Source organism: Arachis ipaensis, chromosome B2 (genome assembly GCF_059453495.1).
Source record: "Arachis ipaensis isolate K30076 ecotype BB chromosome B2, ASM5945349v1, whole genome shotgun sequence".
In the NCBI taxonomy this organism is placed as follows: Eukaryota; Viridiplantae; Streptophyta; class Magnoliopsida; order Fabales; family Fabaceae; genus Arachis; species Arachis ipaensis.
Window position 1 is genome coordinate 17,200,549 of NC_142437.1, and position 21,504 is coordinate 17,222,052.

At 32.4% G+C, this 21,504-nt stretch overlaps 1 protein-coding gene and 1 long non-coding RNA gene across 3 annotated transcripts; both read right to left on the reverse strand.

The window, feature by feature from the left end:
• Window positions 1-450: 450 nt before the first annotated feature.
• On the reverse strand, window positions 451-1,854 carry LOC148573154 (uncharacterized). The gene is made up of 2 exons (XM_088505691.1): window positions 1,185-1,854; window positions 451-1,001 (listed from the first exon to the last, which is right to left on the reverse strand). Exons 1-2 carry the CDS (start codon window positions 1,852-1,854, stop codon window positions 451-453), a joined length of 1,221 nt encoding a protein of 406 aa, XP_088361817.1.
• An 11,918-nt stretch (window positions 1,855-13,772) lies between these two features.
• Window positions 13,773-16,128, reverse strand: LOC148573155 (uncharacterized). Of its 2 annotated transcripts, XR_015904776.1 has the most exons (3): window positions 15,786-16,128; window positions 15,612-15,681; window positions 13,773-14,137 (listed from the first exon to the last, which is right to left on the reverse strand). It is a non-coding gene; the product is annotated as an uncharacterized LOC148573155 (long non-coding RNA). The 2 variants fall into 2 exon arrangements; XR_015904775.1 differs by lacking the exon at window positions 13,773-14,137 and having other exon boundaries at window positions 15,335-15,681; window positions 15,786-16,113.
• Window positions 16,129-21,504: the final 5,376 nt, after the last annotated feature.

Sequence of the window (21,504 nt, forward strand, 5' to 3'; positions counted from 1 at the left end):
GTCAATCCCCGGCATGTCAGTGAAGGTCCAGGCGAACAAGTCGCTGTTTTCTCGGATCATCTCCACCAACTGTCCTTTTAATTCATAGGGAAGGTTCTTGTTCACGAAGGTGAACTTATCTTCTGAGTTGCCAACCCTGAATTTTTCAAGGTCCCCCTCAGGTTCCGGCCTTGGTTTGTCGTCAACCTGCACGTCCAAATCGGCTAGGAAGACCCCGGAAGCTTCTTTGGACTTTTTCCTCAAGGAGAGACTGGCATTGTCGCAAGCGACCACCGTTTCCAAATTTTCCCTTATGGATGCCACCAATCCATCATCAGCGATGAACTTCATCATTAGTAGCTTTGTTGAAATCACTGCTCCGAACTCGTTGATAGTCTTTCTTTCGAGGATGAGGTTGTAGGCTGTGAAGTCTCTCAAGACCACGAATTCTGCCATTACTGACCTCTTTCCTCATCCTCCTCGTATAGACACTGGCAAAGAGACTACCCCATCGGGTTTGATGAAGTTGTTGCCCAATCTGACCACACCGTGTTGGTGGTTCTTCAGGTCGGTATCTCGGAGGCCCAGCGCATTGAACACATTGCGGAAGATTATGTTCGAATCTGCCTCCGTGTCCACTAGGATCCACTTTACTAGGCCCATTCCGACTCTAGCCGTGATTACCATGGGAGGATTTTCCGGTAGGTCATCAAACCATATGTCCTCAGGTCCAAATGATAAGGAGGGTATCTTGTTGGATAGGGGTGTGCGACTGGTCGAGGACACGGCCAAAACCTTGGCATCTTTCCTGCTGGCTAACTTGGACCTAGGGGCCGCGTCTCTTCCGACCACTACGTTCACGATAGTGAGGCCGCGCTCATTGTCCTCCTCTAGCTCTTGCCGCTTCTTTACGGTGCGGCTCTTGTCATCGTCGGTTCGGTCGCGTTCCCGCCTCCTAGGTTCCCTTATGAGATGCGAGAATTCGGCCAGCTTACCTTCTTGGATTGCCTGCTCCAGGGCGTCTTTTAGATTGAAGCATTCCTGGGTTTTATGGCCGTAGCCCTTGTGATAGTAGCAGTAGAGGTTTTTGTTTCCTCCCGTTCTGTCCTTGAGTTGTCAGGGCTTCGACAAGATGCCATTGTCGTCAATCTGCTGATAAACTTCCACAAAGGAGGTTGTCAATGGGGTGTAGTTGGTAAATTTACCTATCCGGGGGAACAGTTTGTAAGTCTTGGCTGAAGCTTCGTCCTTGGAGTGCTCCTTTGGCCTTTCCCCGCTACCGGGTTGTCGAGCTTGACTGTAGGCAGGCTGCCGCTTATTGGCCGCCATGACCTTGCTGACCTCTTCATCATTGATATACTCCCGAGCCACGTTTTGGATCTCTTGCATAGTCCATACGGGCTTGGTGGTAAGATGCTTCCTGAAGTCCTCATTTGATAATCCATTCGTTAGGAATAAGCTGGCCACCGAATCGGTTAGGCCGTCAATTTCCAAGCACTCGTCATTGAACCTGTCTAGGTACTTCCTAGTCGGTTCGCCAACTCTCTGGGTTACCCGTTGCAGGTTGATCGGATGCTTTGCCTTTGCGATACGTGTAGTGAATTGGGCCAGGAAAGCGCGGGCGATGTCCCCAAAGGTCGTCACCGAGCCTTGGGTTAGGGCGTTGAACCACCGAATTGCCGGTCCCGCTAAGGTTACTGGGAAAGCGCGACATCTTACTTCATCACCCACCCCTTCCAGGTTCATCCTGGCCTCAAAGGCCGTTAGGTGTTCCTGGGGGTCTTGGGTACCATCATACTTCATGTCCGTTGGCTTATCGAAGTGCTTCGGTAGCCGGACTTCCAGGATCGAATGGTGGAAAGGGGTTGCCCCCATGACCACTAGTTGTTGCCTTCTCCTCGGTCTTTCTCTACTGTCTTCTCTGTGCGTTTGGCTTCTCCTTGCCCTCTCTCTGTTGTCTTCTTGATGTGGTCGGCTACTCCTTGGTCTTTCTCTGCTGCCTTCTCGGTCTTCCTCTACGGTATCTCTTGATGGTGATCTGGAGTAAATCACGGGATCTCTCCGTCTTCTGGGCACTTTCCTACTTTCCTGGCTCTCTGACCCTGATCGGTGGCTCGGGGTGCACCCGAAACGACTTCTTCGAAGACCTCTCTCTCTCCTTTGAGGAGACCGGGAACAGTCTTGACTCGGAGTCAGTTGTTGGTGCTCTCTGCCAGCCACTTCCCATTCTAGGTTTTGCACTCTGTGGCGCAGTTCTTGTATTATTCTGGCGCTGTCACTACCTGTTCCCCCAAAGGGTCGTCTCTCGGGTTGCCGCGGGGGGATCTAGTGCTCTCGCAAGAGGGAGCCCCTGTGGCTACCCTACCGCTTCTGAGGTCTATCCCCTCCCCGCAGGGCCCGCCTCCGTTGTTCGCCTCTACTGGCCCAAAATAAAATCCATATTGGCCAGTCCCCACAGACGGCGCCAATGTTCAGTTGGTCGGTTACCGGATGGTTCGGAAGTGTTTGCTAGGTGTGAAGATGGGTGCTAGCCACAATCTAGGTCTGGGGCATGAAAGGCAGGGGCAGCCGACTTCCCGAGCTCTTCATGAGGCGAGGGGGGTGCCACCTGCAAGGATACTCCGACGCTCAAATCAAAAAATGTGCAGGTAGTATGGGAGTAAGTGATATGATGACATACCTTGGGAAAGGGGTAGGACTCTCCCCTTATATATCCTATCAGTAGGGCGGGCCCCACACAGGGAGGCCTCCTTCCTGGAAGTTTCCTTCCCCACAACTGTCATGCAGCTGGTAGCGAGGGTGCCTGTCCAGGTCGCAGACTGGACGGGTCATGTGCGTTAACCCAACCGAGCGGATCGGAATGTTCTCGGGCCGGGTCAGCCAGCGTGCCAGCTAGGCTGGTCCATAACAGAAATACTACTATTTTAAGAACTATTTAACAAATTGTTATCATTCTAAAATATGTTATTCAGTTGTCATCTTTTTACCATTGTGATAATTTTTTTGTTAGCTGTTAACTAGAATTCGTTAAACTAGCTTGTGACATTTGTATTGAAATAGCTAAAGTATTCTGTGACTTTAGCATTAGGTCGCTGAGCTCGATAACAATATTAGTGAAAGATCCGCTTCCCTAAAAAATGACTTCGATGTGTCACACGGCAAAAAACTATTAATATATATGTAAATCAATATTAAATATTAGAAAATAATTGATAATAAATAATTAAATTAACATTAACGACAAATATTAACTCATATAAAAGCATATTAGTTATTTAATAAATAAAAAAACATAAATATAAATGGATCATGAAAATTATAATTTGAAACATATGATTGTCGAGTTAATGGAGTCGATCAAGCCAAATTTATTCCTTATAAATAAATTATGATTTTATTGACCCAACTTGTCCATTTTTACAAGCAAACGAACTTACAAATATCATTTTAGAAAATTTCTATGGTACTAAAAGAAAAATTCTTTCATTCATACGTGTCAATCTGATAATTTATTGTATATATATGTTCTGTATTGTAAAATGTACCTAAATCTTGCTTAATAAAAAAGAGTGAGTACAGGGACTTATTCCAATCATGATAAATTTTATCTAACAATTAATAGTGACACAAAATTAATTCTGGTGTTACGATCTTTTAATTATAAATATCATTAAGTATTTAAAAATATTTGTGAATGTTTTAGTTTGTAAATCTATCATTATGCCAGAAAAATTTTACAAGTGAACTTGGTTTGTATGGGCTAAAATTACTAAAATATTTTGCATATGACAGAAGGAAGAGAAAAAAGAATGACTTTTTTATTAGGTCATGTGCCATAAATCATGTAAAGAACAGAAAGCAGTTTTAAAGAGTGAAGAGAAGTAGTGATAGGTGTGAGTGGAATGTAGGACTGGCAATGGATATAATAACATAGGGTAGAGTAGGGTTTTGATTTAATGTAATCCTATCTGCAGGTTAAAAACATAAAATTTAACTCTATCCTACTTGCGAATTGAAAATCTCTCAATCCTAATCCTACTTGCACCTTAAAATTCTCAACCTACCATATTTGACCCTACTAGCAGAAAAATTAAAATTTTTCAAACAAATATAAAATTCAAACATTCCATCTTTCATACAAATTAATAAATAGAAAGTAAAAAATAAAGTTCAATAAAATTAAAAGCAATAAAATCTTAAATAAATCTAATATAAAATTATAAATAGTATGATCATTAAATTCTTAATAAAATTAAAATAACACAAACAAAGATAAATGTCTTGTCCTTCTTCTTCTAACTCTAAGTTCTAACAACATTCTTCTTTAAATAACATAATAAATTAGTAGTTAAAATGATTAGCTTAGTAGTTATGTTGAACTTTTACAAGAAAGAAATTGTGGATTCAATACTCACTTCCTTCACTATACATATAATTTTTAAATATATAGTATACTAAGGGTGCGAGTAGGATAGGATAGGGTAGGGTAGAGTATATCCTAGACCCGCACCCCACCCTACCCGCAAGTAAACCTGCACTCTACCCTACCTGTAACGAGTAGGATAAACAACCCTGTTTGATTGGGTTAGGTCGGACTGAGTACGCGCGGATAAGGTATATATTGTCAGCCCTAGAGTGGAGGGACATTGGGGTTCATCGACAGAGACTTTAACTGTCACCAAAATTCTAAACCCAAATAACTATTCATTAAATCATTGATTATAAACTTACAAAATTACCCCTAATCACTAAAACTCATATCCTAAACCGAAATATTAGGCAACCATACAATCTAATCGAATTTCATACTACCAAAATCATATAAACAATAAAATCTATAGAATAATATTGAGCGCTAATTCTTTAAACAAATTAATAGTGATGAGCGCTAAGTCATCTTCCTTTAAAGTTGAAAAGAACTAAATAGCGACATCCTTCTTCTCACATTCTCTCATCACAATCTTCATCCTTTTTATATCTGGTGACACAAAGATTCACACCAATTTGTTAAATTCTTACATAGAATAGCAATTATATCTAGACATTTTTATTATGTCCTTTATGAATTTGCATATGTGAGAAACAATTTGATCTAATGACTTAGTTGTTACAGAAATTGAAAAAAAAAATCTTGTAAGTATTTATATTTTTCTGTCTTCTCAATGGTAGATTTTAATTAATATTGTAGTTTATATCGAGAAATTAGGGATTGGAAATAAGCAAATCAACCTCTAAGAAGTTCAATCTGATCTGTACATAACTTTGTCTGATCTAATTTGTTACAGACTAAATTCAGTCTCATGTTTTTTTTAAATTTAAATTTATTAGTACATTAGTTAGACGCAATTTTATAAATAAGTTTAATAGATCTGTCAAGTTATTATATGAGCATATTAAAATATAAATAAATATAAGAATAATTTTTTATAATTAAAAAGTTGTTAAATTTTTTAATTTTTTATATTTTATTTAAGTATTTTGGTATATTGTAAATATTGAATTTGGTGTATCGTATAAAATAATTTTTCAATAAAAAATATCATATCATTTATCAGATTTTAAATAAGACTAAATTTAATAACAAAATCAGATTTAATTCTTAATATATATACTAAATTGTAGGTCAAATTTAAATCAACTAACTATATTATAATCTTAATAGTAAACTTGGACTTATTTTCACCTCTACAAAAAACTAAAAAGTTTATGTTAACCGTAGTATACAAGAAAAGAAAAAGAAAACTTAATAATATGTGACTTAGAGGTTGGTTTTACGGTAGATTTATTATGTTAGATCAATTGATTAGACAATGAAAATTGATATAAAAATGATTAAGAAATAATATTTTATTATTATTATAAACCATAAAAATGATTTTTTAGAGATGAATTATGTCGAATAGAAAGATAATACATAGCCATAAAAGTTTTTTTTATTGTTAATTAAAAAAGTAAAGTTGATGTGAAGAAACGGCAAATTCAAATTTTTTGTTTTGTTTACTCAATAGTTATGGCTGTATATATAATAATAATTTTATAGAGCAAAATCACAGGTACTTACCTTGTGTACGGATAGAGTAAAAAATTTAACGGTAAAGTATTAAATTAGCCTCTTACGTTTGGATTTAATTTTGTTTTGGTTTCTAAAATTTAAAGTGTCCTACTTGAATTCAAAAAATTTTTATTTAATTTTAATATAGTTCTACCATAAAGTCATTGTTAATTAATTAATGTCACTGTTTCACCATATCTTAATGTCATTTCCTAAAGAAGAAGTGCAAACTCGTAAGACACAGGATCAACAGTGGATGCATCAACGTAAGTCACTTGCCTTAGTTTAAGCACATGAAAAGTATCTTCAAGAACTCACTCTTCGCCGGAAAGTTCGCCAGTGGCAACGACGACAAGGTAATCGTAACCTCTATCGCAGGAAACTTTCCTTAGCAACCGAAGAGTTTGGTTATATAAGTTTTCTATGTCTGAAAACTAAGTTTTCTTAATTATTTAACATTGACTTCACGACAAGACTACATTAAATTAAATGAATCTTTTTTGGATTCAAATAGAATACTTTAAATCTTAAAAATTATAACAGGATTAGACTCAAATATAAGGGATCAATTTATTACTTTACCCAAAATTTAAAATTTGATTGAAGGTTGAAGATGTACATTGTCCATAGCTATATGGAACATTAATATTTAGTTTTTATTTCTCTCAAACTTCAAAGAATTTACGTTAAGAAAAAGAAAATAATTAAATTTTGTTTCAAGCATTTTTAGTTTTCTTTATTTGTTAAGATATCTATAGCTATATATATAATAGCTATCAAATAAATAGGTAGGGCAGATTTGAACCAACTTATCACTAGCAGCAAACACAAATTGAAAAAATGATTAACCCATATTTTGAAACGAGTCAAAAACATAAAATTAACTCCACTCATATGAACTAACGAGTTAAATCGATCAATTCGCTTTTTATTTTAATTATTGCATAATTTTAACAATTTTTTTTACTTGATATCTATAGAGTACAAATAAAAAATATTTATCATACATACATATATTTTGATAATAAACTATCTAAAGTTTAATAAATTAGTTTACAAATCTAAAAAAAAAAATAGTACATAATATAAAATATAAACTCATCAAGTTTATTGGGGTATTGGATTATTAAACCAATTTTATCATTTTATTTATTTTTTTTAAATTGAGATACTACTATTTTAAGAATTATTTATTAAATTATTATTCTTTTAAAATATATTATTCAGTTGTCATCTTTTTATCATTGTGATAAAAAAAATTTATTAGCTATTAACTGAGATTCGATAAATGAACTTGTGACATTTGTATTGAAATAGTTAAAGCATTATGTGACTTTAGCATAAGGTTGCTGAGCTCGATAACAACATTAGTAAAAGATCTGCTTCCCTAAAAAACGACATCGATGTCACCTGGCAAAAAAAACTATTAATATATATGTAAATCAATATTAAATATTAAAAAATAATTGATAATAAATAATTAAATTAACATTAACGATAAATATTAATTTATATAAAAACATATTAGTTATTTAATAAATAAAAAATACAAATATAAATGGATCATGAAAATTATAATTTAAAATATGAGTGTGAAGTTATTGGAGTCGATCAAGCCAAATTTATTCCTTATAAATAAATTATGATTTTATTGACTCAACTTATCTATTTTTACAAGCAAATCAACTTACAAATATCATTTTAGAAGATTTTTATGGTACGGAAAGAAAAATTCTTTCATTCGTACGTGTCAATCTGAAAACTTATTATATATATGTTCTGTATTATAAAATGTACCTAAATATTGCTCAATAAAAAAGAGTAAGCACAAAGACTTGTTCCAATTATGACAAATTTTATCTAACAATTAATGGTGACACAAAATTAATCTTGGTGTTACGACCTTTTAATTATAAATATCATTAAGTATTTTAAAATATTTGTGGATGTTTTAGTTTATAAATCTAACATTATACCAGAAGAATTTTACAAGTAAACTTGGTTTGTTTAGGCTAAAGTTACCAAAATATTTTGCATATAACATAAGAAAGAGAAAAAAAAATAACTTTTTTATCAGGCCATGTGGCATAAATCATGCAAAGAAAAAAAAGCAGTTTTAAAGAGTGAAGGGAAGTAGTGATTAGGTGTGAATGGAATGTAGGACTGGCAATGGATATAATAATATAGGGTAGAAAAGGGTTTGGATTTAATCTAATCCTATCTGTAGATTAAAAACATAAAGTTCAACTCTATCCTACTCGCGAATTGAAAATCTCTCAATCCTAATTCTACCTGTACTTTAAAATTCTCAGCCCTACCATACTTGACTCTACTAGCAGAAAAATTAAAATTTTTAAAACAAATATAAAAAACTAAGTTCAATAAAATTAAAAGCAATAAAATCTTAAATAAATCTAATATAAAATTATAAATAACATGATCATTAAATTCTTAATAAAATTAAAATAACACAAATAATAATAAATGTCTTGTCCTTCTACTTCTAACTCTAAGTTCTAGCAACATTACTCTTTAAATAACATAATAAATTAGTAGTTAAAATGATTAGCTTAGTAGTTATTTTGAGTTTTTACAAGAAAGAAGTTGTGGATTCAATACTCACTTCCTTCACTATACATATAATTTTCAAATATATAATATATTAAGGGTTCGGGTAGGATAGGGTAGAGTATATTCTAAACCCGCACCCCACCCTACCCCAGGTAAACCTGCACTCTACCCTACCTGTAACGGGTTGGATAGACAACCCTGCTCGATTGGGTTAGGTCGGATTGAACACATGCGGATAAGGTATATATTATCAGTCCTAGAGTGGAGGGACATTGGAGTTCATCGAAAGAGGCTTTAGCTAACACCAAAATTCTAAACCCAAATAACTATTCATTAAATCATTGATTATAAACTTACAAAATTACCCCTAATCACTAAAACTCATATCCTAAACCGAAGTATTAGGCAACCATACAATCTAATCCAAATTCATACTACCAAAATCATATAATTATAAAAAATTAATCTTCTACACAAGTTTGTTTCATAAATTTAACAAATCTAGTTCCCATAACAAATTAATTTTATCACATGAGTTTCATTAACACAAACATTTCATGTAAAATTTTCAATCTAAAACAAAAATCATTATACATCATGGGTCAACTTCACATTCTATCCATATTTCTTTATAAAAACCTAACCCTAATCCTAAATTCTCAAATTGAAAAACTCTAACCTTAAACCCCTTACCTCAGCCACATCCTCACCCCTGTTTCACCCCCTTCAGCGTAACACGCCCATCCCACACAAAGAAGAGAGTATCGCACGAGGAGAGGGAGCTGCACCAGTTGTCGCGGTCGCACCGCCGCCGTTATGCTCCACGTCGTTGTCGCTTCCGTTCACAAAGAGGAGAGAGACGTTGAGACAGAGAGCAGCGCCAAAGGGAGAGGGTCCGCCATCATCGTCGATTCGTGCTCACCAGAGGAAGTCGTTACCACAGATGAGTTGTTCCGCTATGACGCATGCGAGAGGAGGGAAGTTGTGTGTTGTTGTTGTCGCCTCAAGCTGCCAAGCGGTCGCCGTTTCTGCTCGAGGTTGTCGTCGTTTCGTCGCTGCTAAAAGAGAAGACGCGTCCGAGAGAGAGAGAACCAGGGGAAGTGATGCGCAAAGGAGGCTAATCGGAAGACTACCAATATCATTGAATATTCCATTAAGGGTGAAAAAAGGCCAGGCGGCCTGCCAGGGGCCTGTAGCCTGGCCTGTGTTTGGCCTGGCTTGTTATAAAATAGGCACGGTTCAGACTTTTATAAAAGCCTTATTATGTTAATAGGTCAGGTCCAAGCTCACTAATTAGCTTTATTGGCTTCTCAGGCTGTACCTGTTAATACATAATTACATATATAAATAATTTTTTTATTATTAATAAAATTATGAGATATTTTAAATTTATTATATTTAATTATAAATAGTTTTGTATATTTTAAATACTTTAAAATTTAAAATTTTTTATAAATATTAAATATGATATATTAAATATAAATATGTTTATTAAAAATAATTTTTTTTAAATAATAATTTTATTTTTGTAAAAAAAAATTATCAGGCCTTTTAGCAGGCTTCAGGCCAGGCCAGGCTGAATAACAAGCTAGGCTTAGTACTTAAAAAAAAAAAAAAGCCAAGGCCAGACTCAGGCCAATTGACTACATGATAGGCCAGGCCTGTTAAGAGCAAAATTTGGTCTGGCCTGGCCTGTTTCCACCCCTAATTCCATTCAACTATATACGTATAGTCATAGTAGCTAGAATCTCGATTTAATTCTTAAAATCTTCTGATATTACGATTTTAAATGAGTCAATCGATTTTATGAAATTTTTACTAGGGGTAACGATTTTACGATTTAAATATTGTTAAGATTTTACGTTTTACGTACTTAATTTGCTTTTTCAATTTTACGTAAAATCTCGATTTTCTTTACCTTGCGTATAGCACTAAAATATTTAAACACCTCAAAATGGACGTCACGTATATTGGTGTTAAGTTAATGTAAGCCTTTTTTTTTTCTTTTTACCCTAGATCTTTTTATATACCTCATAAAAATTTTATTTCTCCGCTCACTCTATTATTTTTTTACATTGTATGCAGCTTAACATAAGCTCACGTCCAACAATTGTCTATCCTAAACCATGGGCTAAATACTAAAAAAACATGACAACAATATTAAAAATTATTTAATATTAGCACTTTTTGCAACTATTGAGAGTTACTGAGCGAGATTCTGGTGATTTTTATATAGCATGATACATAAGTTCAGTAGGTGATGAAAGAATCTTTCTTTAACATTGTAGAATTTTTCATATTATAAACCAAATAAATTCTTAACTAATACGTAAGAAATGCAAAAGTATTTCAAAAAAAAATAATTTGTTCTGATAAGTTAATTAAGTAAATTAGAGAAAGCTTATCAGAATTTATTGTATTAATTGACACTGCTAACAAGTAAGATGATTTAGATTATCTTTGATACAAGAATTATTAGATATTTTTGCATTAAACTTTTTTACAACTAAACTTGATTCAGATTCAATACTTAAAAATTAAAACTAAGAATTTTAAATATTCTTAACATACACTTTTTTTAAGTTTAAGAATGATTTAGATTGAGTCAGACACGAGTCTAAAAAATTTACATATATTATTTTTATAAGCATTATGAAAATTTAAGAGAGATCCAAACTAAATCAAAACACTAACCTAATAATTTTAGATAGTTTTTTTTTTACAATCTTTTCAGGTCTAAAAATTACTAATAAATCAATTTAAAAAGATGCCAGTATTGTGTTTAAATTAAAAACACTTTATAATTTTTGACGTTCTAGTTCTAGAATATAATAAAATATTGAAACTATCTGATATTTATAATTGAATCTAATGTAAAATAAACTTAAAGTATAAACTAAACATATTTTAAATACTCGTTTGAGGTACAAAAGAGAACTTTACAAAGAAAAAAGAAAGAATATAAGAAAACATATATGAGAAGTTTTGTAGCAATTCAACACTATGTTATTTCTTAATGTTCCATACTTCTATGCTTGCTTTGTTTACATTTTGTCAAAATGACGTTGAAAATCATTCTTCCTTCATTACAGGTTGAATTTTTAATATAGGTACCTTTTATATTATAAAAATAGTAGACCTATTTTATACTTGTGATAATAATAAAGTGAGAAAGCTATTTTTTAAATATTTTAGGATTTAACATTTTTAGAGCCAAAAGTATCCGTTTGAATTGGGTGCATTTCTAAAGGGATGTTGTATCTAGTGCTTAGTTTTTGAGATTTATGAACTAAACTATCATTGCTTCTTAGGTGGGCACAATATTTAGATTTATCTTTTAGAAAAGAGTTAATAGTCAAAATCGTCCCTGAAAGATACATCGATCTCTATTTTCGTCCTCGAAAGAATAAAATAATCAAATTTGTCCCCAAAAGATATTAGATCTGGTCGCATAGCCCTTTCGTCATCTCTTCCGTTAATTTTTCCGTCATCTCCTTCTATGGTAAAATTTTCTATGAGACATTCTATCAAACATCTTATATGCATCATGCTTAACCCATCAGACCTTATCCTATGGTGAAATCCCAAAGCTTCAGACAGAGAAGAATTTCTTGCATATTCTTTGAGCGTGGTGTGGTAAAGCATATCGAACTTATCGTGGTCGTCGATAGTATCAAAGGCATATGAGGCTTCGAAGATGCTGTCAAGACTGCAGAACAAGTGCTAGTGGTATAAGCCGTTCTTGAAGACAAGGGAAAGGAATTAGCGGAGCTCGGTGAGAGAGTTGCAGATCTCTAGGAGAACTGAAGAAACCGCCTAACCACTTGCGATGGGAAGAGTAAGCATCTGAATAGATGGCGCAGAGTGCGGCACAGTATCCGGCGATGGGAAGAGCAAGCATCAAAATGAAATCTTGAGCGCTGCGGTGATGAAAGTCAGCGGGACGGCGCTGCAGTAGTTATGGAATTTCAAGGAAGAACGACATCTATGGTTATCCAAGCAAGAGTTGGTGGCTATAGAGTTTCAGTGTTGAGGAAGAGAATCACCAAGGAAGATGGCTAATGGGTGGTGTTTCTAAAGTTGGTGGGTCGGATTTAGGCCTTTGTTGGGATAGCCCACGAAAAAAACGACGTCGTTTTATGTGTTAAAATGTAACTTAACGTGCCACGTCATTTTCTGTTAACGCCAACAGTAAGAAAAATAACGGAAGAACAAACATGATTAGGTCCGTTACCTTTCGAGGACGAATTTGATTAATTTATTCTTTCGGAGATGAAAATGAAAATCTAGCGCCTATCTTTTAGGGAATATTTTGATTATTCACTCTTTAAAAAATTATTAATTGGTTTTCTAGTTTTTTTTTTCCTTTTAAATTATCAAAAAATAATGTATAAATTAAAATTAATTTTGTATAATTTTAAAGGTAAAAAACCCATTTTAAAGGAAAAAAACTATTTTTAAATAGAAAACTAATTTTAAAATAAAAAATTAGTTTTTACATAAAAAATAAATATTTTTTAGATCGATTTTTATTTTTATGATCTGTTTATTAATTTTATAATTTTTTAATAGTTGCTTTTATTGTCTAAAGTTATCTTGGGTTATTAACTTAATTCAAATTTCTAGTTAATCAAAAGTCAAGTTTGATTTTTTTTAGTTAACCTTAATCATGTTTACCCTTTAAAAAGAGATTTCGGATTCACTTTAAAATACTGATAGATAAAATAAAGAAAAGGTTAAATAGATATGGATAAATTAATTGCTTTGGATTAGATTTGATACAAATTATTTTTTCATTTTAACTTAATTTTGACTTTGATTTTATTGGACTAAAATTAATTTTATCTTCAAATCAGCAACAAAAAGATTCATACTATCATTAAATTATATTTAAGAGTATAAGAATAAAATATTTTTATCACTATCAGATAAAAAATATTATCTATGAATATTTTGATTAAATATATAGCATTTTAAATTCTATCTAAACTATTTTTAAAAATCATAATTTAAAATTTGATCTACAGAATGGATTTATAAAAATAATAACTATTTAAAAATTTCTTAGATATATTTCAAGATAAGAGTTTTTACTCTATTTCGTACGCATCATTAATTTAAAAAAAAAAGTTGATTAAAAACAATACTTTTAAATTTAGAAAATTTAAACTTAAAAAATAAAAATAACGTATATTACTAATGTATCACAATATGCATAAAATGGAACAAATCTTTCAGCACTTTTAAATTTAATTCCTTACCCCATGGATTAAATTAAAATAAGATAAGATAAAACACTATGCTTTCTCTTTTTTTTACCCGTTCCGTCCCTTTATAAACCATTGTTTGCTTCCCAAATTCCCATCATTAACAAAGTATCTGATCTTCTTAATATTTTCTCTGGACTCATATATATATATATATAGTCATCACAAGGCTCTTAATTCTCTCCTATCAATCTATCGTTACACCAATGGCCATGCGAAAGATTTATGCATCTCTCCCTGCTGTAGCTGCCGGAGTTGGATTCTTCTTCTATAATGCGAAGGTAAGAAAAAGATATCTATTATTTATATTCATATAAAATGTTATATAATTCCAAAAAGTAACATCAAAGTTTCTATGAACGCAGGAACATGCAAGAAGAATTTCAGCATCTAATCAGGAAACAATATCTACAACAAGAGTGGTGGAAGAACAAACCAAGGCCATTAGAGAACCAAGTGTGGCACCACAGTTTGATGGTTTGCATTGTTTTGAAACATTTGTTATGAACAAGGTAAAAGAAAAAGATATGTATTTATTTTTGTTCATATAAAGTGTTATATAATTCCAAAAAGTAACATAAGGTTTCTATGAACGCAGAAACTTGCAAGAGAGATTTCAGCATCTAATCAAGAAACAATATCTACAAGAGTAGTGGAAGAACAAACCAAGGCCAGTAGGAAACCAAGTGTGGCACCACAGTTTGATGGTTTGCATTGTTTTGAAACATTTGTTATGAATTAAATTCTCTGAAAGATGTACAACTTAACTGATTCTGTGAGTTAAATAAAACAGTAGAAGAATTCATATTTGTTCTTTTAACTAATTTGTTTCAATTTATTTCAAATCATTCAAGATAGATATAGACACATGGTTAATTTCCACTGTAAACCATCCTTAATTGTTAAACGTAACAACATTGCATGCTACAACAGACTTAATTAACCGGGAAATTTGAAAAAAAGAATGAAATTTTATGATGTAACTGAGTTTATACAACCATCATACTCTGTAGTCTGGACCAACAATTTTTCACGGTCCAAATCAGGAAAAACTTCAATGACTACCCCTCAACAGTAGCCGATGGTAAATTATATTAGTTTCCAATCGACATTATTCTTTTTATAATGATTTTGCCTACAACAATAAAATCTAAGGTTCTAATAGAACTCCTTCAATTGCTTGTTCTATATAATGGATTGCACCTATCATCATCTTCTACCTATAATGGCAAATCTTGCAACACCAAATATGCAAGCAATTTTAAGAAAAATAGCCTATAAAAATGCACAAATCGTTTTACACATTGCACATATTACAAGCTGTTAGGCATTTGAAACGTGGTATGTTCAAGATCCGAAAATGATCAAATGAAAAATCAAGAACTGCAAGCTATCATATGCATGGCACTTATACATTGTGCTTAATGAAGATAGATCAGTGAACCTAAATTGCAAGCATAACAGAAGCAAACTAAGGCCTTCCTCCACCCATACCCTATATTTTAATTAGGCTCAAATGACAAGCAAACCATAAAAAAATTAGGGCTCCAGAATGTTAATTAGTTCATTCTTAGTATCAACGTTTAATCACACATAAGAAAATTAAGGTTCTATTTGGGCATAACAGAGCACATAACAGATCATAGAAGAGGAATTCTCTCTTGTCCCTGTTTGGATTCAACTCTGGGGACTTCCGGAGCAATACTAGAAACTCCTATACAACAAGGTGAAGATAAAATTACCGGGTAAAAGGAGAAATCTGGAGAATATTCGGTGGCTTCGGGATATGAAGTAGTGTTCCAGTTTTGGAACCTGAAAAATACCCCCAAAGTTAAGAATATTTTGTGAAAGACTTTACATGAAGGGATCCCGATCAAGGAAAATCTTAATTCAAGATTTCAAAACATAAACCCTACCTGTCTGATTTGTGATGCTATGGAGGAATCGGTACACCATTGCCTGTGGGGATGTGAAAGCGTGGTTGAAGCATGGGATCTTGTAGGACTTCCGCTACTGAATCAAGCTATGGAGCCATGGAGATGGTGGTTATTTTTAATGGAGTCTTTGAATCTCGAAGGAAGAAGGAGCTTGCTGCGAACCTTGTCTGGTGCATCTGGAGAGCAAGGAATGCTGCTGTCTTTGAGAATCATCGACGATTACCGGTGGAAATAGCTGAAGAAGCTTGCCGCATGACTGAGGAGAGATGTCTCTTACATGAAGCGTGAAACTCTCATATGAACTTACTTTACCTTTGCTTTTCTTCATTCTTCAATTGTTGTTCTACTTTTCTATTGTCATAGTCCAAAATACCCTTTTGCTTGGAGTTTATTGTGGAGCAAGTAGTTTCTCTAATCAAATTCATTGTCTTTGAAAAAAAAAATTTAATTACTCTATTGTTTCATATCAAAATTTTTAATTATGTTATTGTACTTTTTTTTTAGTTGAGTTTTTACATTAATTTTTTTTAATTGAGTTTTTACACTTTTTTTTTTATTTAGGTTTTTGTATTAATTTTTTTTAATTGGATCCCTATAAAATTAAGCTAATTACTGTTAAGAGGGACCTAATTAAAAAAAAATTGGTGTAGAGACCCAATTAAAAAGAAAATAAGTATAAGAACCTAATTAAAAATTTTATAAAACTATAGAGACCAAGAGAATAATTAAACAAAAAAAACTGTAAAAATGTTGTCAACATTGAATGAGATTAGGTACAAACTATTCCTGCCCTCGTGAAAATTTTTGCCATCCGAGGAGAGATGTCTCTTACATGAAAGGTGAAACTCTCGTTTGAACTTACTTTACCTTTGCTTTTCTTCGGTTTCCAATTGTTGTTTTACTTTTCTATTTGCATAATCCAAAATACCTTTTGTTTGTAGTCCATTGTGGACCAACTAGTTTTTTATTTTTTCATTAAAATAAAATAAAAAAATTATTATTTTTTTAAATAGAATTTTTAAATTTTAATTTTTTAAATATAATTTTCTTTCTGCATTTGGTTGGGCAAGTTCGTCGTACCGAGCGAACTCTATAAAAATTATAGAGTTTGCCTTACTCCGGTGAATTTCACTTCAAATATTTCAGATTGAGTTAAAAAAGTCAATAGTAACCATTATCATCATCTCCAGAGTACACAAGAATACACAGAAATAAGTCGTATTTTATTTTTGAAAAATAGTTATTTTTTTAATATATAATTAAAAAATATCCTTATTAAATATGGCTTAATCCTGTGTACTTGTGTATTTTTGGAGACGATGATAATAATTGCCATTGTTAAATATGGCTTGTTTTTTTAAATTTATAATTAAAAAAATCATTGAAGAAGCCATGCTTGTTCTCTGAATATTTTTGTGTACTCCTATATACTGTTTAGAAATCTATATACTATTTTGGAGACGATAATATGGATTAAAAACTAATAATTTTTTATTTTATTTCAAAAAAACACTAATTTCTCTAATAAAATTCATTGTCTTTGAAAAAAACGGTAATAATGTTGTCAACGTTGAACAATTACGGTACAAATTACAAAGGAAAGAGGAGTTACTTCTCTTATATTACTTTGTTGTTGGAGCAAGCGTGGAATACCGACGCTGAATGCAGAGACATGGCTCGGTGGTCCTAGAACGTTTGAACCACTTAGTGATCCCATAACAAAACATGTTTTTTAAGTTTTTTTAACAACTGCTACATAGTCCTTTAACTAATTTTAATTATAAATTGACCCCATATATTTTATATAATTATAAAAATGATTTTTTATTTTATAAATAATTATTTTATCATAAATCTATCATGTTCATTAACAATCAAGAACAAAAACAACAACTAATTATATCCTCCATCTATCCCAATCGATTAAAATATTACATTCGATCCGAGACGTTCCTGAGGAGTCATGAAATGGTGTTTCGCTGAAAACCAATCGATTGGACTATCAAACCAATCGATTGAAATTTAACCCAATCGATTGGATTTCAGTTTATCACTAAACAATCGATTGTATATTACTGGTAAGCATAGTTTTGCATAAATCAATCGATTGGTCATAGTAACCAATCGATTGAACAATGAATTAAATGTGAAATTTATGTAATTCAATCGATTGGTTCTGATTTTCAATCGATTGAATTCTTCCAAACAATCGATTGGTCTCAATATTCAATCGATTGGTTATGGCTAAAAATCGATTGAACTTTGCACGTAACTTCTAACTCAATCGATTGGTTTGAAACTTCAATCGATTGGGAAGTGACCTAAATGTGTTTTTTTCAGCTTTCAATCGATTGGTATTGTAATCCAATCGATTGAAATTTAAAAATCGCTATATATTAAACCCAAACCATTCGTATTGAATTAGAAGTAACGTTTTACAAGATTCGAACCCCCATTTCTGCACCGCTCTCTTCTCTCATCGAACCAGAAAGCTTCATCTTCTTCTCTCTTCTTCTTCTCCAATCTCACCAACATCCACTCCGTCCTACATACGTATTATTAAACCTCAACCAATTCCTTACAAAACCCACCAAATCAATATCCCCAAAATGGCGAGAACTAAGAACACCAAAAGAGCCAGGGTTGAGGGAGAAAGCTCTGCTTCCGCCAGACTGGTTGCTTCATCACATTACATGGCAAGGTGGCTGCCATGTCAAAGGGCACTGAAAAAACTATGTGGAGAAGTTCGAGTCAAGGCCAATTGTTCCTCCCAGGTACATAACAGCCGAGTTCATTCATGGTAGACATTATAACTTGGTCTGGAATACTTTGCAAACACAGCACTTAATCGATTTTGTACAAACTAGGCTTGATTATTACCTGAACTTGGTTAGGCCTGTTTATAGTACTTTAAATTATGTTGTTCCTGAACCTGATGAAGAGGGTGAGGAGGTAATGCCGCTGATTGAGTTTGATTTAGGGTCACAGCATTATAAAGTTACTTTGCAAGAACTAGCTGAACAATGGAATTTAGTTTATCATGGGGTAAAATTTACTGGAGGTATTGGGGCAGATGAGGAATGGGGTGAATATAATAGGATCGTTGGTTTGCAGAGTCTACAGTATGAGAATCCACAAATGGATGCTAGAGGTAATATAAGTTGCAGTGGGTTGGGTAATGAGCAGCGTATATTAATGTATTTGTTTTCATACATGTTGATTCCAAAAAAACATAATCATGGAATCTTGTTTAACGAAGATATTATAGTGCTTTGGGCTATGGTGACTAGAAAGGAGATAAATTGACCTTATTTTATGGTTCATCATATGCTTGAAATGAAGAAAGAAAAATCAAGTGTTGGTTTAGGATATGCCTGCCATTGGACCAAGATTTTCACCTGGCTTGGAATTGACTTGAGTGAAGAGAAGAGTGTCGTCTTGAGTAATGTAGCCAAGATTGATGACAGCACTCTAAGACAGATGGGAAGAGATCCGAATGCCCATGAACCTCAGGTCCAAGGAGAACCACAAGACCCTGAGGTGCAAGCACAATCACAGGAACCTCCCCAACCATCCCCTCCTTCGCCAACAATGCAAGATTTGATGGATGAATTGTGAAGCATGAGAGTATATATGGAGGAGCAATTTGCTGATATGAGACAGCGTCAAGACAGGCAAACTGAAGCTATCAATCGTCAAGGAGAAGCAATTGATCTTCTATACACAAATCTAGGCATCACAAACCCAAGGGGCATCATCCCAAGGCCTGGACCATGAAGAAATTGTTTTATAGCAATATTCTTGTACAAGCATGCCTTGCTTTGATTTTTATAATTCATATATAGAGTTCTTAAAGGTACTAGGTTTGTTTGAATTGTAAGACCTTCTTGGATGATGGAATGAATTTAGCTAACGGTTTTTTAAGTTTATCTATATTCTTAAGATGCAATCAGGTCTTGAAAACAATGTGGTTGTATGGATTCAATCGATTGTTTTTTTAGTGCAATCGATTGAAGTACACTTAAACACTGTTCCAATCGATTCTTTTGTTCTACCAATCGATTAGATTACACTTAGTTACTTCTTCAATCGATTGGTTTTAAATGCAATCGATTGAAGAATGGGTGCAATCAGGTGTTTGTATGGATTCAATCGATTGTTTTTTTAGTGCAATCGATTAAAGTACACTTAAACACTGTTCCAATCGATTCTTTTGTTCTACCAATCGATTGGATTACACTTAGTTACTTCTTCAATCGATTGATTTTGAATGCAATCGATTGAAGAATGGGTGCAATCAGGTGTTTGTATGGATTCAATCGATTATTTTTTTAGTGCAATAGATTGAAGTACACCTAAACACTGTTCCAATCGATTGTTTTGTTATTTTAATCGATTGGAGTGCACTTAATTACGCCTATGTCAATCTTGTTTTCGTTTTTAAAAATTATCTTCTTATTCATCTATCTTATCTTTAAAATTCTATCTTCCCTCTTTAAGGTTTTATTTTGATTTAGATACTCTAATCTTATCTTTTCCTTAATATTAACATTATAAATTGGTGAATAATCCGTCACCAATTATTCAATCCCACCATTAAAATCGTGTATCATTCTTTTTATAAAAAATTTCATTGTTTTTCTTTCGAACATCCATCCATCTACTGAATATCCATTTTTTTTATTTTTTATCCGTCTATTTAATATCCACTTTTTGTTCATCGTTAATTGACAATCACCGTTACAGCAATCAGCAAAGGTCCAATCAATTTTTTTCATTGTAGTGTTCAGAAAACAATCCATCATTTTGATTACAAAATCGAGGTCAGTGGATAGAATCTCTAATTTTTCAATTATTCGTTTCGATACTTTATTCGTAAAATTGATTGTGTAATGAGAAAATATTTTTTTTATCTTTTATTAACTGACAAGACATTGAGAATTACTAAAAAATAAATAGATGTTATTATTTTTTATTACTAATTAGCTAGCAATCAGGGACGGACCTAGAGGGGGCGAGTAGTGGTTTGGACCCCCTAAAATTTTAAGAAATTATACTTATATATAAGATTTGTGTTTAAAAAATAAAAATTTTATATTAGGTAATTTAATAATTTTATATGTATTATTTTTCACTATATAATAGATTTATGTCTTAATTGTTTAATTCACTAATATTTTTACCTAACTAATTTAATATCATACCATCAAGTCTTTGTACCTTTCAAATTAGTTTTTATATAATAATTTTTATATTTATTTTTTTTTAAAAATCATTTGTTTTTTTATATTAATATATTTAACATTCATATTTTTATATTAATAATAACTTAAGTAGTCATGTTTTGGTAATCACATTATGTACTGTATATATTATTTTCTTGTAAAAAATATTAATTCTTCTTCTAAATTCACATTGGTAAAAGAAAAATTTTATAAAGATATCGTATATCTTATATTCTACAATGGTACCGTGTCTTTCAATTAATTAATAATTTATAATTTATTTTCAAATTTTTTAAAACTTTCGAAAGAATGAATTTTAATTAATAAGATATGGGATCATTTTTAGCAAATCCCGTTATAAATTATATGGTATTTTATAAATTTGTAATGTACAATTGTTAAAGTTATATTTTATTTATGTAATTATCATATTAAAAATAAAATTATTGAAAAAAATTATAATTATATGTATC